We start from the raw sequence: 20664 nt of genomic DNA on the forward strand, positions 1-20664 counted from the left end.
AAATTATCTTACCTTTGCTACAAAAATGTAATAGTAATAATAGAAATGGCAGCCATTCCATCATGTCGATTGATGTAGTTATCGCACGCTGCAATGGTCAATAAAAACTGCTTATGATATCTAAGTGAAGACGCGTATATCATTTTTTATATGGGTCTTTTTGAATTTGTTGCAAGTTATAATTTGTTTATTGATATAGCAAATGATCATGACATTGCTTTTGTCTTCATGTTGACAAGAAATATGTATTTTCATATTCTATTCAATAATGGATCTAGATATAAAGGCAGTTCTACTTTAACAAATATCTATTAAATCAAAATGGAAAAGAAATTTATATCAAATGAAACATAGACAAAGACTGGAAAATTCAACGCATGTAAACATATGCATCCTACCAAGATTTTTAATTTCAAATGTGTCTACATCGGTTATGTTGAATGCGGAAGTTTAAAAAGTGAGCTGACAAGTGTTTAAAATCTGTAATAAAATTTTACGTATTGTGCCTTATGCTAATATTTGCACATAAATCGGTTTCACCTGACTAGGATTATATATATATATATATATATATATATATATCGTAAAATTATAAAATGACTTCACACGCTCGCTTAGTTTTCCTTAAATTTTAATATAAAAGTCACAAACTAGTTTCGCCGTGAATGGCTCATCAGTGTGTATAAAATTTAAGAAAAACTAAGCGAGCGTGTGAAGTCATTTTATAATTTGACTATATTTTGTTCCCGTTCCGGGTTCTTTTTTATTCGTTATATATATATATATATATATATATATATATATATTGCCTTAAAGTTATAACCTGAAAGGAATAAAAATTAAATTTTCCATGCAATTAAACGGTTGAAGGTCCATACATATGGATATTTTGTCAGTAATATGATCACATTGTTATCTATGGGTCGTACATGTAATTGTATGCCATAATGATAATTATAATTATTATATTTGGGATAATTTAGCTCATGTAATTGTACCACATAATAGTGTTCCGTTTTACCGATGAACAGACTGAAATAAACAAACCTGCTGATTCTGTTAGAATCTAAGAATCTCTGGTATCGTGATTCTCTGACGTCAGATGTACAACTGGGTACAATGGTATACTAATACCTTCACCTAAACCCTATCTAAATATCCGTATATTAAGGTATAAGACCCGTAATAGAGTACCTCCATTCTGAAGAGTATTTAATTTCTACCATAAACCTACTTTGACTGCAATTTTCAGGGTGCGTATCTTCAAGCCCTACTGGGACCAAATTCTCTTTCCTTATTTACCTTTATTACTAGTAAGTTTTTACCTTTTTCAAGACTAATTTTTGATTTATTGTACAAAAGTGGAAAAAATCTCATATGATAAGCTATTTCTTGTTCTTCAAAATGAATTTACCTCTGAAACAGAAGAGGTAGAATAAGATATCTTTAAAAATACTGAGTTACATGCGGTAAAAGTTCTCTATTTTGATTACATATTATGAAAGAAATGTGATAGCTTTTATTTCTGTCCCAAGTTTATTTTTAACGAAGTGAGCAAAATTCAAAACAGACCCGCAGGATTCGACCTTAATTTTTCAATGTTGTAGTTAGAATTCTGTCTCATTAAATCCGTTTATTTGAGGCACCCTAGAAAGAATGATTTTGACAGTTTTATTTTTTATATTTGTTTACCAATATAGTTTGATGTTTCTGTTATCAAATTTAATTGTATAACGAATTCTCTGCAAACGTTTCGGATAGTGGCCGTCAATTTGAAAGTTGTCTATACCTGAGTTTGAGGAAATACTATAAAGTATACAAAATTTATAAAAAAAAATGGCACGGTAAAAGTTGTTTAAAAATTGCAACACAGTGCGAAACATGGCCAACTTTAAGAATATACCAAGCAAATGCCATTTTATAAACATTACTATTAGGGGTCCAATACCTTAAACAATATAGTAGTTTGTCGCATGTCAGAGCTTATCAAAGACAGGATTTGTTTCTACTCTCTCGGGTAACAAATTTAAAATTGTGTGAGGTTGAGACAAAAACGCTTTGAATCCCAGTTCCAAGGCGGTGTCTTTATTTTCAATTTGATTTATATCCATGTTACGTATTTTGTCGTGTTTCTCCAACTTCCTTACATTGTCGAAAGATAATTTGTATTTGCACATTTTCACTTGTGTCAAAAGAAGTTATTTTTCAAATGGATGTTTAATCGGACTGAAAGTGTTAACCTATCATGTGTTATTGCTTTGCACACAAAAAGTACTAAACATTTCAATGATACATCCATCATTTAGTACATTACATATAAATAGGGTCATTTACATATAAATATATTGGCATTTGAATATAAATAGGGGCATTTACATATAAATATGGGCATTTACATATAAATAGGGGTATTTACATATAAATAGGGACATTTACATATAAATATGGGCATTTACATATAAACAGGGGCATTTACATATAAATATGGACATTTGAATATAAAGTTAACATATGCAGTTATATTGACCTATGTTTTTCATCAGCTGTAGAAAAACAAAGTACTGTATCAAGAGTCACGAAACATGCGAAGTACCCCTAAACTCATGTATAGGTAAAAGCCGTATAACCATGAATATTGGATCCACAACATGTCCTCATTTTTCAAAATGTTTTTAGAAACGATAAATAACGATAATTGCAATACTGTATGTATCTGTAACTTAATTTATAGGAGAGCACTCGCATATTAATTTGATTAAGATTCATGCTATGGAGTTGCATGTGCTTAGCTACTATTGAAAATATGAATTCAATGGTTACTGTACACTGTTTCAAAAGCCTTATGATAGCAATTTTCACAGTGCTAAGGTCATCTAAATTATTGTAAATATACATGGAATGCCCATATTTGATGAAGTTAAAATGTACTGTATAAAAAGATAACGATCAAATTTTTACACATAACTTACAGTATTTATTATTTAATGTATGCAAATATTTCGCACCATTATAGCAATCTATTTTTTCACACTTGGTTGGAGCGTAACACAGGAACGTGCACGGTATTCAGAAAAATAAATTATTAGTTCTTCGCATTTTTAAAGAGGACTTTTTTTTCTAAAGAGGCGGGGTAAATTTATATAAAGCGGGTGATTATATAACATATTGTTTTTATTATTACATGAGGTAAAAACAATTAAATTTTGTTAGTAGCTGCTGTTTAAAAAATATGTTCTTTATTGTCATCAAGACTACACATCACAACCTTGTTAACGATTAAACTTTTTACATGCATCTTCCTGATAGTGCCGAATGAAAGACATATTAGGTCTAACTATTACTTTTTTGTGATTAAACTATCCTCTGTTTGGTGTTTAGCCACTTTTTCTTTTGTTTTCAAATATATTCTGTTTGCGAATGTAGGCGACAGTACAGCATCAACACTTGTAGCAAAATCAAAACACTTCATTACCAAATGAATGAAATACTTATAGATTGGTTTTATAAATTGATGAAAATATACCCCGTTTTTGGTACTTAGCCATTTGTTAAAAAACAACTCTTTTTGCGATTGTTAGCGAATTAGTATCTCAGCATCTACATATCATAAGTCAATGAAACTTTACACTTGTATTTGCCATCATAATTTTATGAGTATGAAATAAGCTTCATAAAATTTTGATGTCATTTTATAAACTGATCTCCCTTGATAAACTTGGACATCTTTTATACAAATTAAATTTCAAGTTCTGTTTCTTAAGTCACTCTTGAATATATTTTTACCCATACTCTATGAAATGGAAAGGATATAGAAATGCTGTTCTTACAACTTTTTGTCCGTCCATTTGTATTCTATCAACAACCCCACTCAACCAAAAGCAGATATTAGTTTTGTTTCATTTTCATGTGTTTCTTGATGTAGTATCTTAGTATCCCTTCATCTGCTCTGCTAAGGATTGATAGGATTAGTTTTGTATCAGCCGACCAAACGATTTTACATTTCTAATATTATGAAACTTTCAGGAGTTCTTAGTAAACTTAAAAGAAACATTCCATATAAAGTTCTATACACATCGAAAAAAAGGTATTTCTTATTTTGTCATGGGTCAGAATTTTTACACAAGAAAAAATACATTTCTGACCATGAAATTGACATTTTTAAACTATTTAAAACATACTACTATGACTCTTCCATATATTAAGTATTATGCATAGTTTATATTTCCATCTTATAAAACAAAAATGCGATGAACGGAGAATCCGGTTTCGGATTTGGCGGATCAAACAAGGTTCAAGGAAGGTTTTCGTGCTTGACCTTGCCTTTTCCAGCAAATTAGCCATATTCTTTTGTTCTATTGATTAAATAATCAATTAAAGAAACATATGGTTTCAACATGTGTATTCTTGCTTTGACATTTACCAGACTGGTGTGTTTCATAATAATTATAGTAGGTACGTTTTACATAGGCAAACGTTAATAATAAATAGCATAAGATAAAGAATCTTGTACAAACGATTCTTCTTATTTGGAACAATTTACATTTGTGGTCATGAAATCTTATTCCCCTGATTGGCTGTTTTTATTTGGGAAATAGATAAAAGTAATATGGACTAATCACAGATAAATAGGCAGAATGGGGCAAAATACGTCCGATCCGTATGACGTCAAAATGTAAGAAATTAGAAGAAAGAACTAAAAAGTAAGAAGTTGGAAGTAAGATAATAAGAGGTCCCTTTTTGGCTTTCGTACTATATAGAAAGGGACAGGAAACTTGCTTCTTCAGATTAATAAGAGGCTAATATATGTCTAACGTGCACTTATGGCCATTATGAAACCTACAAAAGCACACAACAACAATTAAATGATCTTTTGTATTATTTACCCACCATTATTCTATGTATTCACATTTCATATATTCAACACATGCTGATATGTGTCAAGGAAAATGTTGTTGTTTTTTTTTTTTTATCTTATATGTCATCTAAGTCTAAAAATCTGTCATAAAACTTTTTCCAGGAAGTCTAACGACGACGTCAAAACGCGGGACGTTTCCGTTGCCATATTGATTATCGGACGCAGTTCCATTATCGCTTTCTCAATGGCAGCTGTGTGTGCAGTCTCAAAGACTTCTTGTTACTACCTACAGTAAAATATAATAATAAATGGCAATTCAAGTGTACGGCAATGATCTTACTTTATAGATTTCACGAATTCACATTTTCTTATATAAATATAAGCTTTTTATGAATTTACTTAGCTACATGAATTAGTTGACAGAAAGAAATATAGTCTTGGGTCAAACAACGCCAATTGCTTTACTGCTCCTAAGGATTAATTACCCTCAACTCAAATCGTAATTAAAGCATAGTCACATCAAACATTTGTCATAGATCACATCGGGGACCATGATATCATCCAAGTACCACATTTTGCAACTGTTACTGAAAAACTTGTTGAAAGTGCTGGATCACTGAAAGTACGATAACCTGTGTACACTAGACTTGAAAGGTTTTAATGTTTTCGACACTAGGGAGGTAATTTCTTTCGAACTTAACGTGAATGAAAATATCAGAAATGTGAAATTGATCGATTTCAGGCAGTTGAAGACATTTCCGCCAGACATTGTTCTTAAGCGCGTTAGAGCATGGAATGGTGAGAAAACATGGAAACCGTTCTCAAATAGTTCTGATCACCTATGATTTGATACGATAGTGCAAGAAGACAACGACAGGGATAATCGTACCACACAGAACAATAAAATAGGCAAAAGAAACAAGCATAAAAGTTCATTTTACGTTGGCAAAAAAGAAACACACCTCAGAAGCGATCTACAGATCGGACATATTGTGAAATTTAAGGGACACGTTGGAATTGTTTGTTGTTCGTCTAGAAGACATAACTGAAGGTGGTAAACCGAATTTTAAAATGGATATTACAATTCTTTGGGTCTCTTGGGTCGTGCACAAAACGTTACCCGTTAAAAACAGAGGTTGCTGACCATAAAATATAACCCTCCATATTGTTGCCCACGCCAGAGAGAATGCGAACGCTCTGAATTCCGAACAGAGAAAGACTGCATTCTAAATAAGTTATAAAACAGAATAGTTGTTACGTTTTAAGCCGTGTAATTAAAATTTTATGCAGTTATCAAATTTTGAAAATTTGGTCCTCGATACGACGTGTTGGCCAACGCAACAGGGCTTTGAACTAATATAAATAAGCAGTTATGGAAGCACGTGTACACTAATTTCAAATTATTTTATCTGTGTAATGAAAACGCTTAAGAACCAATCTATAATACGTATGATTACCTATTTCATAGCTTATTAGATTAGGTATTTTTCAACGGCTTTCTGATGCATTGATACATTTCCTTCTTTATAAGCTTTTATGTAGAGATTATACGCTTTTTTCGTAATATGTTTCAGATTAATGTTTTGTTTTTATTAGAAATTGTGTTTGTACGAGTTAGCAGTTTGTTGTTGTTGCTGTTTAAATAAATATCATGTCATTTACAATATTAGTTTGACTTGTTTAGCATGGTCTTGACGCATTGCTTCAAACAAACTTATTTTTGAATTCACCGGTAACCGATATGTTCGACTCCTGTAGAAGACTGTCGGTCTGTAATGGTAGGACATTTCGAAGATAGCTTAAGACACAGAAGACGCTCCATTCCAGAAGCTTCCTGTTTCTTAAGCGAGTCAGGTGTAAAGCATCAATACATGAGACTCTCATCCCAATGCTTTAAATTTTTAATTGGAGGAGCTCAAGACGCCTGATACATGGTAGTCAGGCAGTGTTACTGATGGACCGCTGCGTCCGATCTTGCTTCAAGCATTTGATTATAAAGTAAAGTAGTAGATCTGTAATGACACTCGGCCATATCCGTGTTAGGTATGTCGGCAATCTTAGGGCGTAAATATAGATTAACGTGCACATAACTTCCGTAAAAACCGGAAATTGCCGAAATAATATGCATTACTTGTCGTACACACCGGAAATTGCCGAAATAACACATATATCTTGCCTGTTGTCATTACGGGTCTACTACCATAAATTGCTCAAGTTGTTCCTACCATAAATGTCTCAAGTTGTTTAGTGCAATCTAGAAATGCGGGTGATTCTGTCCTCCAATAAAACATTTTTTTATCTCTTAATGTTTTATCTACTTTTCTTTACTTCAATTAAAAGAATCATTTGCGTCACAAAATCATGTCGCGGTTTAACAGAAGATGTTCCATTACTCGTGAACACACACGATACATGTACATCAGCGTAACTTATCATATACTATGTAAAACTACATGTTTATCATTGAAAATGTCGAATTTCGTAATTTAAGAATGAAAAGTGAATAAACAATCCTACAGTGCCAATATGTTGACAGAATCTCTGTAATATACATAGGAAATTCCACGTGCAGGGAGTAAGCACTTAACTTAATGCTTGTTTTGAGAATAAAATTGTGTGGACCGTTTCCTTTGCGTAAGGGCGATAATATCGTAAACGTAGTACTTCTGATTATACGGATGGTGTCCCATGGAGCAACGATATTAGTGAATAAGAGCTAGTTGATGACAATATCTGCTGAATGACAAACTTTAAGGGCGTTCCCGTAAAAAATATGTGAAACCGACTATGAACTAAAAGATTTCACGAATATTTTTTTAATTAATTTGATACATTCTGTATTTCAATGCAACAAAACAAAAATATCACTTTGCATGATAGCACCCTGTTACGTCTCAGAATGTTAAAAGGGGCCTCATTGATGAACTTCTCTAGTTTGATTCTTTTCTCATTTTTCTTGTTAAAGTTAGACGACAATTTCACACATTTTTTTATATGTATCAGATAATAATTCATACCGTTGTGTAGCAAACTGTAAGTAAACCATGTGTTAAGTCAGTGCTGGATGGCGTCAGCGATGTTTTAAAGTGTAAACTGAATCCGCGTTTTTGCTTTTTGTGCTTTTGAGAGATCTAACAAATCTAATTTATATAGAATTATCAAGCACTTACGACATTTATATACATGTATATTTCTGCATTTGAGCGTTCAGTACAACTACTTCAACTATCATTTAGGATTTAAATTCGTTTGAAAGGCCACATGACGTGTTGCGGCGAACGAATTGTAACCATTAAAATGCAAAACAAAACGGAGAATGGTGGAGAGAATATTTATATACATAAAACACATATTGAACTTTGCTAATAACTGGCAGAATGAGATCTGATAAAATTAAATTAGGTTGATCAAAGTTTTGTACAGGTTTTATCCAAATGACTTGAATCTCACAAATACACATTTTATAGCATGCAGATATAGATCCTAATCCGATAGTGTAACATACCTGCTGCGGCGAGATAAAAATTGTTGCCACCTGACGCCAAAGATATTTTATGATCTTATCATAATCACACTCGCATGCGGTCAATTGAAATAATGCAGGGAAACATTATTAACTTTTGTGTAAGTTAAAATAAACTAACAAAATCTTCGAAGTTTAAACAAATATTTTTTATCATATTTCGTCCGTGACTTATATCAAAATAGAATAATAATTACACTTGGAAATATTCACAATATAAGGTTCATGTAAAGTGTTTGGAGACCTCCCCCTCAGGTGAATTTTGATTTTGGAAATTTATTCTTCTGATCAAAGACCGTAAATATTTATTATAAATGCACTGAATTGTTCAGAGGAAGTAGGGAATACATTATACAAAGGTAAGCTTCTTTGAATATTTTGTCAAAAATTACATGTACTTCGATCGTCACAGTTCTATTTTGTAGAAAATATCAAACTTCTTTTTCAAAAGTATTTTTTCTTTTAATATGTTTTGTGTATGTCTCTAACATATTTATCTAGGTACTCCCAGTATTGAAATACGGTTAACTTACATATTTTCTGAAATATAGGAGTATTTTGTCATTTTGACAGCTCTACATTCACTTTCGTTTTGCAATTTTAGCAACATTTTGAAATGTAGATGTGTTGTAGCAAATTTAACACTGGGAGTACCTGGAGAAATAGGTTAGACACGCAGTAAGCATAGACCTAATGTCAAAATAGTTTTGAAAAAGAAGTTTGATATTTTTTACAAAACAGAATGTGGACAAGCAAGTACATGCGATATAAGAGAAATGTTATTGTACCAAACAAAACAACCTCTCTTGAATGACACTTCTGCTCTTTCTGAACAGTTTGGTATACAGTGTATGAAAAACAAAGACCTATGAGGTCTCAAAACATGAAACGAAAATTCACCCGAGGGGCAGTCTCAAACACTTTACATGAACCTTAAGCACACCTAAATTAAATGCGTTTGATAAATATTTGAACTTTTCTGATTTTCTTACCTTTTTCACACGTAAACACATTATATTCCAATTGATAGATACGTTATTTACACATAATATTTAAATCAGTATTACTTGAAATTTACACCTGTTTTTGTGTGAATATCGATGGTTAATTTTGATGTATAATCTGTTTCTAAATATGTACACAAATGTTGTGTGAAACGTAACATTTACATCCATGGTTGAATAATCATTAAATTTACAAACATGCATTTATTTACATACATTTTAGTTGTGTTTTATGAAACATGTTTTGGTGTGTTATTTTTATCCATTTGTACGGTATGCGATATAAATGTACGAATATTTCAGCCTTCTAAAACTTAATATTTCTCTGATAATGGAATTTCATCATCGGTCTCATCACCCGACGGAGCTGATATGTCAGAATCAGCATGATAATGAATATTTTCTTTATTTTAAGAAAGATCTCTGGCCAACGACATTATTTTACTCTTTTGAAAAAAAAATGTATGAACAGTATGAAAGAAAAAACACAGCGGAGTCTTTTTATTTCCTTTACATGACCGCATTATTATAAACATTTATTTTAACAACGGAACTGATTAGTAGCACACTTAGTAATTATAACATCTGAGAAATAATAACCAGAATGCAATATAATTTTGCTTTTATCAGATTTATAAAAAAAATAACAAGTACGTGACGCAGTTAGCATGATCTCGGTACCGCGACTGTTGTCGTCAATCGCCGTCCTGGGGAGTCCTGATAACGCGCTTATAGTCGCATACCGACGCGTCAGGGGTAGATAATATAGCGCCTATAGTCGCATTTCGACCTCAGGGAGTTAAGGCACTATGAGATTTAATACGGTTGAGACACAGATTAAGAAACCTCATTTGTTGTGGATTGATAGCTCAGTGGTTTGCACACTGGCCTTCCAATCCTGAGGTCGGGGGTTCGATCCCCGGCAGCTACTCGGGAATTTTCAGAAACGCTTTTCAGTGTTTCCCACCCGGCTAGATGTGTACTGGTCAGGAACCCAGGCAATCCTTGTGTGTATCAGTGCTTACACTAGGCACGTTAAAGAACCAGGCTGTCTATTCGCAACGAGCTAGGCTAAGTTAGCCGGACAAGCCTGTATCTGATCTCTCTGTCGTAGGGGCTTTGTCTCACTCTGTCCCTCTGGTCAAATCGCTCTGTGTCTGTACTAGTAGAGGATGAATTATGCGCCCTGTGTGGCTGCATTTGAACTATGTAAAGCGCCTTTGAACGTGAAATTGATCATGAAAAGGGCGCTATATAAATCTGGTATAATAATAATATTAATAATAATCCAAACTGAACAAGAACATGTTTAACAGTTACAGTATTTTTTGAGACGGGTTTACCATCACACAGACAGTTATAACTCATTAACGACTTTCAAGCTTTTGGTGGTCGCGGAAGACTCAGGTGTCCCACAGAGTATTATTACACGTATGGGCGTATGTCTGGGTAAAACCATCGAGCATACGTCGGGCTACTGGATGGCTTCCTTACATGTCAGATTTCTATACTAAAACCTGTAAATACAGTCCAGAAATATTTACTTGATCACATGTACCTTTAGCTCTCAATGATTTTAACCGTCAATAAAAGAATTTTAACCATAACAAAACTGTTTTATTATGTCATATGTGGTTTCCTCCCTTAATACTGCATACGTCTAGGCTTGAATTAATAACTGAGCCGTGCCATGAAAAAACCAACATAGTGGTTTTGCGACCAGCATGGATCCAGACCAGCCTAACCATCCGCGCAGTCTGGTCAGGATCCATGCTGTTCGCTAACAGTTTCTCTGATTTCAATAGGCTTTGAAAGCGAACAACATGGATCCTGTCTGGATCCATGCTGGTCGCAAACCCACTATGGTCTTATACGCAAGTACTGATATCAGATAAGAGTAAGTGCCTAATAAACTGTGTCCAAAATGGCCGAGTGATTATTTCCCGATGGAGTCACTAAATTAAATTAGTGTAATAAATGTATTTGTTAATCTCGTTACAGGTATAATGAAACAAATCTATGTGAAAAGATCCATTGGAAGGATAGAACACAACCAAGCAGAATATTAGCAGACTTGGTTTGAGTCTATTCGTAAGAGGTGGTTAAAAGGGCTACACTTCTCATGCTCTGAACGCCAGCTAAAAAGGAACTCTATAATACTATGATTCTCCTTGACCAGAAAATACAACAAATATAGCAACAATAGCTTCGAAAAACAACAACATAATAGGTAAGGGTAGATTTTTCGGAAGCACAGAGCATCCCAAACACAGCCATAGAGTGAGGGAATACCTTTTACAGCCGCTACACTAAACTTAAAGACTGTCGTTGCGATATTTAATAATATATATAAAGGGATCATGCGGGTGGATGACCCTGTTGTTATACTTTCTTGTCCTTTCGGATCATGGAACATGTACATTCATTTGTACTATTGTAGAATTCCACTTAGCCGATCTGAAGGGTGTTGCACTTTTCATTACCTCCCATGAATGGACACAGTCAAACCTAGTCTGCTAATAAATTGCCTGGTTGCCTAGGGTCTTTTCCCAGATCTTATTTCCTATAATGATGAAGTATAACTTTGTTGGTGTGATTTTATTTAGATTTTCATTCTCAAGGAAAGCAAGACGCCCAAACGCACACATCCATTATTGAGAACACAACATTCCTTTGGCGTATTTTCTGAGATAACAATTCGAACACTTCCACATTTGATTTATATATGGGTCCAGCGTATAAATTTAAGATTGAATTTACCTGACTTGCTAGGCAAAATCTGAATGCAAAAATGATGTCACTTGCATTTTCACATTTCAATATTATGCGAGCTAAACTGGCTTAAAGTCACTCGAGCTACTTGATATTGATTATGCAAGTGTAGGTTTGTATTTTTATGACGTCAACAAACGATATAGGAAGTTTGTAGAGCAGTCACGTGCTAATATTTCGTGACACCGGAATAGTCTCATCTAAACAATTGTTAACAATCGACTTTTATTTCAAACTTATACAAATGAATCGGAAATTGAATCTTGTATAGCAATATAACTGAAACTGAATAGTTTGACTAAACGCCTATTTTTATACAATGGTATATTCAATGGCGTTGTACATAATAATAATAATTATTATTATTATTATTATTATTATTATTATTATAACAATATTAATAATGACAATAATAATAATAAATGCCTTATTGTAACAAACAGTCATAGAGCCTTACCAACAAATGCGTTTAATTTTAAAAAAAACCTGGAAATACAAATGTTGTCAAAATGTAAAAAAAAAAAAAAAAAAATACAAAAATTTAAGAACTATCACCTGCTGTTTTCGCATAATAAACAGTTATCAAAAATTTAAAACAATGTCGTGAAATCTCTGAAATACAGTGTATTAAGATTTGTTTTTGAATGTGTCAAGTGATTTACTTTTGCGTAGTTCTAATGGCTGTTCATTCCAAAGTTTTTGACCAATAGTACAGAAACGTTTTGCACTTGTTGTATGGAACAACATAACGAGTGTTTAGAACTGTGTCAAATAGTGTCAAATTGTTTTGCGCACATGTTTTAATACGTTGTATCTTACGTACCTCACAGATAGCTACACCATACAGTATGACATTGCAATAATCCAGATGCGAAATAACTAAAGACAAAACTAAATTTTAAGTGGCTGCTTTTGTTAAATATGTTCGGATGTTCTTAACACGTAGGTAATATTCAACATGATCTTAAAAAGTTCAAGGTTTCGTCAAGAAATCCACCGAGAAATCTAATTGTGCTTTCACGTTTGAAATCATCACCAACAATGTTAAAGGAATTTGTAAAACATTTGCTCAATTGAGATCTGCTACCAAACATAATAAAAATTCAGTTATAGAAGTGTTCATTTTCAGTTTGTTTCTATGCATCCAGTCATTGGTTATAACTGCGCACCTTACAAGGTCTACAGTCGCTTGTGATTCTACGGACACAGATGTAGGACGAAAGCATGTATTTGCTACATGATCATCAGCAAAACCGTAGACTGATATGGATTTTGGAATGACATCAAAAAGAGTTCCAGCATAGGTGGGTTACAGCCACGGACCAAGGCAACTGCCCTGGGGCACACTGCATTCATGATGGCGGTCTGATGAATATACATTGTTGATATTAATCTTACAAGTACGAGGTCTTAAATAGGAGTCTACCCATTGAAGAGTTGTATCACAGACGCCATATTGTGCTTTTAGGACATCTAGAAGAATGTCGTGGTCGACAGTGTCAAATGCCGCTCTTAAGTCAATCGCAATAAGGGCCGTGACTTCCTTTTTCTCCATACCACTAAGAAGATCATTGACCAACCGAAGTAGCGCAGATACACAGGAGTGGTATTTCCTATATGCAGACTGGCTCTGAGGCAATTTGCTTGTTTGTTTAATCTGTAAAGAACAGCTTTCTCAATATATAATGGCAATTAAAAAAATGGATGAAGTGTTTTCCGTAGACCTTTTTCAAATTCTTGCCCGAATGATATATCAGATTTTATTCTGACTATATACTCATATCTTCTTTCAGGGGACAAACTCATTGACATTGGTTATATATAGATCTAGGTCAACAGATATGATAATTTGCCCTTGAACGGAACAAGGAACATTTTAAATCATGTATTGGCTCTTGCGGCATCGCATGTTGTAAAAAAATCTCGATATCTTATTTCCTGAAATGAAGATGCAGAAGAGATTTGCAAAGTAGCTAAGTACTGTAACATCTCATTAGATATCTAATTTTAGTTGCAGCTGACACCACTTGATTATTTATAATATTATCTATTTTTGTTTAAATTGTTGCGACTCGAAATATATTTTATTTTTATAACACCGATATATTTCGTTTTTCCATTATTTGAAACTATCTTAACAACGGCCAATGGAATGCTTAATGCCCAAACATTTCGAAAGTGAAATTTTGTCTACAGGGCATAAGTTATCTACATGTACAATGTATATAAGAAGAGAATCTACATGTTTTATAATATCACTTGGACAACATTCTATGATAACATATTTCATCAATGATGAATCACATGGTATCATTATTTTCGACTTTTTAGTATAACCCTTACTACCATGGCTGACACCAACTTCTTACCATTCAACCAAGCTTTCAATGACACCTTTCAAAGTAATTTGTAAAGAGGCGGTATGATATGGCTTATCAAAAGCGCTGTCTTTCTAATTTTAAATTAGTAAATTCATTAAAACAGTTTTCCAGATTTATTCCATACAAAATAAATATAAGTACTTTCGTTGGTTTGTTATTCAGTTATGTTAAATAAAAACAAAATCATCATGGATAGTTAATAGATGTTTATAATTTATAAATTTGATATAATAAAGGCAGGTACAAAGTAGAGTTATGTTTATATCACTCAAAGTGAAAACGTTCATGAAAATGGTATCCTAAAATTAATTAAAAACAATCATTAACAAAACAAATAAAACACTTTCAAACTTTTTATTTGTTTTGTTTATACACACCTATTTGTTTTTAATCTAATTCATTTCTTAGATTTTTTTGTTTTGTTGATTTTCATTTTTATGAAAGATTGCCAATAAATAACACGGAAATAATACAAATATTTAGCAAACAACATTTTTGTACAATACAATAAACATAATTGCATGCATATGTAGATAGGAAAAGAATCATAAAAATATAACAGATTTAATGGCATAATTTCTTTGATGATTGTAAGATCATTGCAAGAGCGTGAAAAAAAAAATTAATGTAAGATCTGATAACAAGAATATTAAGCTTAATCACAAAGATAATTAAAAATCAACAGGAATGCAATAATAAATTGTAAAATGTGTAACATTCTACAATTTCATGAGTTTGGTGCGACATTTATAATTCTGCCTGTTCTAACATTTATCACACATTATTCATTGTCAATTTAATAGGATTACTTTGTTGCAATAGTATCAAATGCACATGATCATGGGGTATAATATGATATTTAAGAGATTCTTTACTGATATTATGCAGATATTAAGTTCTGCTGATGTACACAAAAGTGACACATACCTTCAGTTATTATGAGCAAGAAAAATGTGACCTGTCTAATTGGTGCTGGCACCATCAATACGGCTGTATGTACTTGACTCTTTGTTACTCTCTTTTAATTCTTCGTAAACAGGAACTGGTGTATTTTCATAGTGATCATCTAAAAACATGAGGAAAATTTAGTAGCTATATCAACCACAATATAAGGTTAACATATTGTTAATTTAAGATTAAAGTTATATATTTAATTACTTTTGTAGAACATAAAACATTTAATGTGTACATAAGATGTCAAATTCGCAAACATTGCAAGCATGTTACATTCGTTGTAATAATTTCCTACAAGAAATATACAAAATACTATGGCCTAAATCGGTACCTGTATTTGTTGTTATATTCGCCGAGGCAGGAGTTGTTTTAACGTTATCGTGTGGGGCAGCTGATAACTCATGTGCCTGCTCTGTAATTTACAAACACAGAAAGGTAGAATATCAAATATATCAAATAACTTGGAAACTTGAAAATTACATGTTAAATTATAGTCATGTGATTGCAAAAACAAGAATTACAATGTATATTTACATTTTCAGTTAGCTACAAATAAGGTTTTAGTATTAACTTGTAAACAAAATCATATTTCACCACAACTAAGCCTAAGTACGGAGACGAAACATAAGCAGTTGTATAGCTGAAATGAAGTCTTGCAAAGATCGAATGAATACCAAAGCTTTATCTATGCAGACAACTGAAAATATTGTCATACCTGGTTTGTGCTGTCTTATATGTCCATGTCTGGAAAAAAATGATATACTTTGATATATGTCTTATATTATATAATTCGAATATATCTTACTCTTACTACATTATCAAATTTAACCACTCTAAAACAATTCTGTGTATCAACTGCTCTTAAATGTGCAATTTACGCGGTAACCTCTGTAAAAAGAAAATAAGTTCAAGCTGATCAAGAAATCTGAATATAGGCAATACGCACGTTTCTGTTCGTTATGGGGTTTAACGCCGTTTAGTTATATAACGGTGGGCAGTTAACCTAACCAGTGTTCCTGAATTCTGTACTAGTACAAACCTGTCCTCCACAAGTAACTGCTAACTTCCCCGCACGATTCAGGAGAAAGGAAGGACGAAGGATTTCAGACACAATATTTTTTATCAAATTGTCATGGAAAAAATTAGCCTCGCTCGAGGATCAAACTCACGACCCAGCGATCCGTTTATCTGCACTCTTCCTTCTGAGCTAAGCGGGCGGGCTAAGAATGTGCATGAGATACTACTTATTAATGTATGATATCTCAAGGTCTCGTGCACGCTCGGCGAAGTTATATATACATGCATTTTATATTTCATGGGTTTTTCGTAGTTACCTTATATATCTTATGGTCTTAATAAGTCTCATTCATATCCACGAATATGTCATGCTACCATGTTTTTCGAAAAGCGTAATCATTTAAAGTAGAACAAGTAGAAACTCCACATATCAACAAACACGTAAAAAGTTGAGAAATGTTGTAAGCTCAGTTGAATTGAGGTTTCCCATGAACGGTATTGGTAATGCATGTTAATGTCAACATCCCCTTGGCTCAGTCAATAACTGTATACTAAATAATTGCTGTGGTGAACAGAAAATACAAGTCACCTGTAGCAGGATAACATTGGCATATTAAATAACATGAATTATTCTGACCTTAGGTATCGTCTTATGATAATGAATATCCCAACAGCAACAAGAGTAACTGTCACAGATCCAGCTCCAACTCCAATGAACTGACCAAAATTCGAATCTGCCGTGTTATCACAATCGGATATGATCCTTGAGATAGCTGTAATATATCCGTTTTAGGTAGAATTATTGAAAACGTGCAGCATCATTTGTTTTAAAGCCATAAAATGCAATTGTGTTGATAATGAATCAAGTATAAATTGGTGAGTTATACACCAGAAAATGGCAAATCACCAAACATAATATTGTGTGGCTGGGTAATTGATCTAAATTTATATTATTTCTCCAGCACTGTAAAAATACGTCTAGAATGTCTTTGCCTTTCAGTGATATTGAATGTTAACAATACATATACCGAAACATATTCTAGACATCATGTTTTATAGAATACCCTGTTAGGATCAGATCTGACAATTTTACACACTGCAGGAAACCTGTCTTCGCTTTAACTTATATATAAATCTCTATTGTGGCAATAAATTCTACAATGTTATGACTTTTAAACTGAAGCAATGCACATCTGTCTTTTACTTCAGAAATGACGAGCTATCATTAAACAATTTTCAAATATACATGTATGGAGCAGAAATGTTCCTTTTTCACAGAACTATGAAACAATTATGAAAATATTTAAACAGGATTATATTGCCAAATTACTATGGAAATTCATATGAAAAAAATGTAACTTAGAGAAAAATACATAGTTACGTTTCGTGCAATCATTTCCTTCAAAAACTCCAACACAGCCGAGTTTACATGCACCATTTGATCTTGTACAGATAATATTAATGCAGTTTTCACTGCAACGGTCTTGACACATATCACCATGGTATCCGTTTTGACAATCTTTTACGCAACTTCCATTCGTATGAAAACACCTTCTACCTTCGTCATCTGGTAAGCATGTCGTCGCACACGTCATGTTACACTGTTCACCGTAATAGTTAATTCTACAGCCATCTTTACACACCCCTGTTGTTCTATCACAAGTTGCGAGCGCACATGTTTTTGGACAATCATGTTCACAGTTGATTCCATACTTACCGTCAACACATTCATCACATTTACTTCTAGTTAATCCAGCCTTGCAATTGTGACAATCTCCATTATCTTTACAAGTGCCATTGCAACCTGATGGGCATGGAATGTTACAATTAGTTCCATATTTACCATACACACACTGAGTGCACATTGTTCCAGTAAACCCTGTCTTGCAACTATCACAGGTCCCATGTATGTCACATGAATTAGTTCTGCAACCTGCGGGACAGTTTGTGTCACATCTATTACCGTATTTACCGTTTACACATTGATCACATTTATTACCTTGAAAATTTGATAAACATGTGCAACTCCCACTATTTATGTCACATTGATAGTTTTGACAACCAAGCCCACAATCCTGTTGACAGGATGTTCCATACTTTCCAGATTGGCAGGCGGTGCAGTTGCTATACGATGTACACGATTGACAGAAGTTATAACAAGCGTGTACGCAACGGCTGCTAAAATACCCATCAATACAGCCATCTAGGCAGTAATCGCTTAACGAGTTAACACAACGATTAGCTCCACCTTTACAACATACACACCTCTTACATTCATTCAATGCAACACCTGAAATTTATCAAATGTGAAAATATAACATTTATAAATAATTCAATTTATCAATTTGTAATTGTTTAAATTTTTAATGCTGTAAAGGGTTCACTGGCATGTTAGGACACTTTATCCTAATAAACGCACTATATCACAGTGGTTAAACTTCGGATAACTTTCTCACTCCCGCTGACTTGCGTAAAGTGCTACAAAACGGTGAGTTCGTATATTTTCACACTTGAAGTCCAGCGTAATAGCTCAATCAACTCACCAAACTATTACATCTATTGTGAATTTGGTGGTGGGAGATATTTCAATTCTACATCAACACAAAATAATTTCCTTAAACAGGTTAAATAGTGGAGGAAAAACGGGAGTCTTTGTAATTATTTTCGATTATTTCTTATATTTCACTGATATGCTTAATTAATATATATCGATTACTTCTGTCTTTGACGGCATGAGTGTGCAAATGTCATTATTTTACTGGTAACCTAGTAGGTATTCTAGGTTAGGGAAACAATGGCATATTGCAGTATAGTTTCATATTTCACTTTTAAATGTAATTCATTCTTTCTACAGACAAGGCAAGATATTTTATTACGTTTATTGATTTAACAATTTGTCACATGTTTGCGATTTCACATATAGTGATTACCATAGCGAGATTTAATTAAAACACAGAGTCTGTTTCCATGAATCAGATTAATACTATTATAATTATTAATATTGGATCTATGTGTTGAAAAATAGATTATAAATGTTCTTACCTTTGCTACAAAAATGTGATAATAATAATAGAAATGGCAGCCACTCCATCATGCTGATTGCCGTAGTTATTGCACGCTGCTATGGTCAATAAAAACTGCTTATGATAATTATCTAAGTGAAGACGCGTAGATCTTTTCTTATATGGGTCTTTCTGAATTCTTGTTGCAAGTTATAATTTGTTTATTGATATTGCAAATGATTGTGACACTGCTTTTGTCTTTGTGTTGACAAGTAATATGTATTTTTATATTCTATTCAATAATGGATCTAGATGAAAAGGCAGTTCTATTTCAACAAATATTCGCTAAAATATAATGGAAAAGATAATTATATAAAATGAAACATAGACAAAGACTGAAAAATGCAACGCATATATACATATGCATCCTACCAAGTTTTAAAACTACAAAAGTGTTTACGTTAAATTTATAGGTAATGTTGAATGCAAAAGTTTAAAATCTGTATTCACGTATTATGCCTTGTCCTAATACTTACACATATATATCGGTTTCACCTGACTAGGATAACATATATATATACAGTTTCCATTTAAGTTATAACATGATAGGAATAGAAATTAAATTTTTCATGCAATTAATCGGTTTAAGCACCCTACACATGAATATTCAATGGAATCAAATAAAGTCAATAAGATGAGTAAGCATTTTGTCAGTAATATTATCAAAAGCCTTATGATAGCCATTTACACAGTGATTTCGTCATTTAAATTTTAACTACTGTAAATATACATGGAATAATTTTTGAAGTTAAAATGAATCGCATAAAAAGATAACGATCAAATTTTTACACGTAACATACAGTATTTATTATTTTATTTTGCGAACATTTCGCATCATTACAGCAAAATATTTGCTTAACACTTCGTTGGCGCGTAACACAGGAATGTATGTTAAGAAAATGAAACTACATTTTGAAATAAAAATTTTAATACCAATAAATATCATGTTATATATTAAAAAATCCATATGAAATTTAAAAAGTAGGTGTAAAAAAGATTTTGACAACTGAACGTTACATCCAAGATCAGTTATGTTTATTCCTGTTACAATTCACGGAATAGACATCACTACCAAGGTTTTAAAATTGCAATTGTC

General features: G+C 32.8%; 1 protein-coding gene across 1 annotated transcript in view; it reads right to left on the reverse strand.

The window, feature by feature from the left end:
* The window catches only part of LOC128546203 (multiple epidermal growth factor-like domains protein 6), a 28930-nt gene extending 8266 nt beyond the window's left edge, over positions 1-20664 (reverse strand). The window contains exons 1-6 of the mRNA XM_053535505.1: positions 19549-20664; positions 17888-18796; positions 17144-17279; positions 16205-16233; positions 15821-15901; positions 15500-15601 (exon numbers count right to left, since the gene is read on the reverse strand). Of these exons, the coding sequence (XP_053391480.1) occupies positions 15500-15601; positions 15821-15901; positions 16205-16233; positions 17144-17279; positions 17888-18796; positions 19549-19600 (1309 nt within the window). The 5' untranslated portion in view covers positions 19601-20664. The remainder of the gene's footprint in view (positions 1-15499; positions 15602-15820; positions 15902-16204; positions 16234-17143; positions 17280-17887; positions 18797-19548) is intronic.

The sequence above is a fragment of the Mercenaria mercenaria genome, unplaced genomic scaffold (assembly GCF_021730395.1).
Source record: "Mercenaria mercenaria strain notata unplaced genomic scaffold, MADL_Memer_1 contig_4876, whole genome shotgun sequence".
NCBI lineage: Eukaryota > Metazoa > Mollusca > Bivalvia > Venerida > Veneridae > Mercenaria > Mercenaria mercenaria.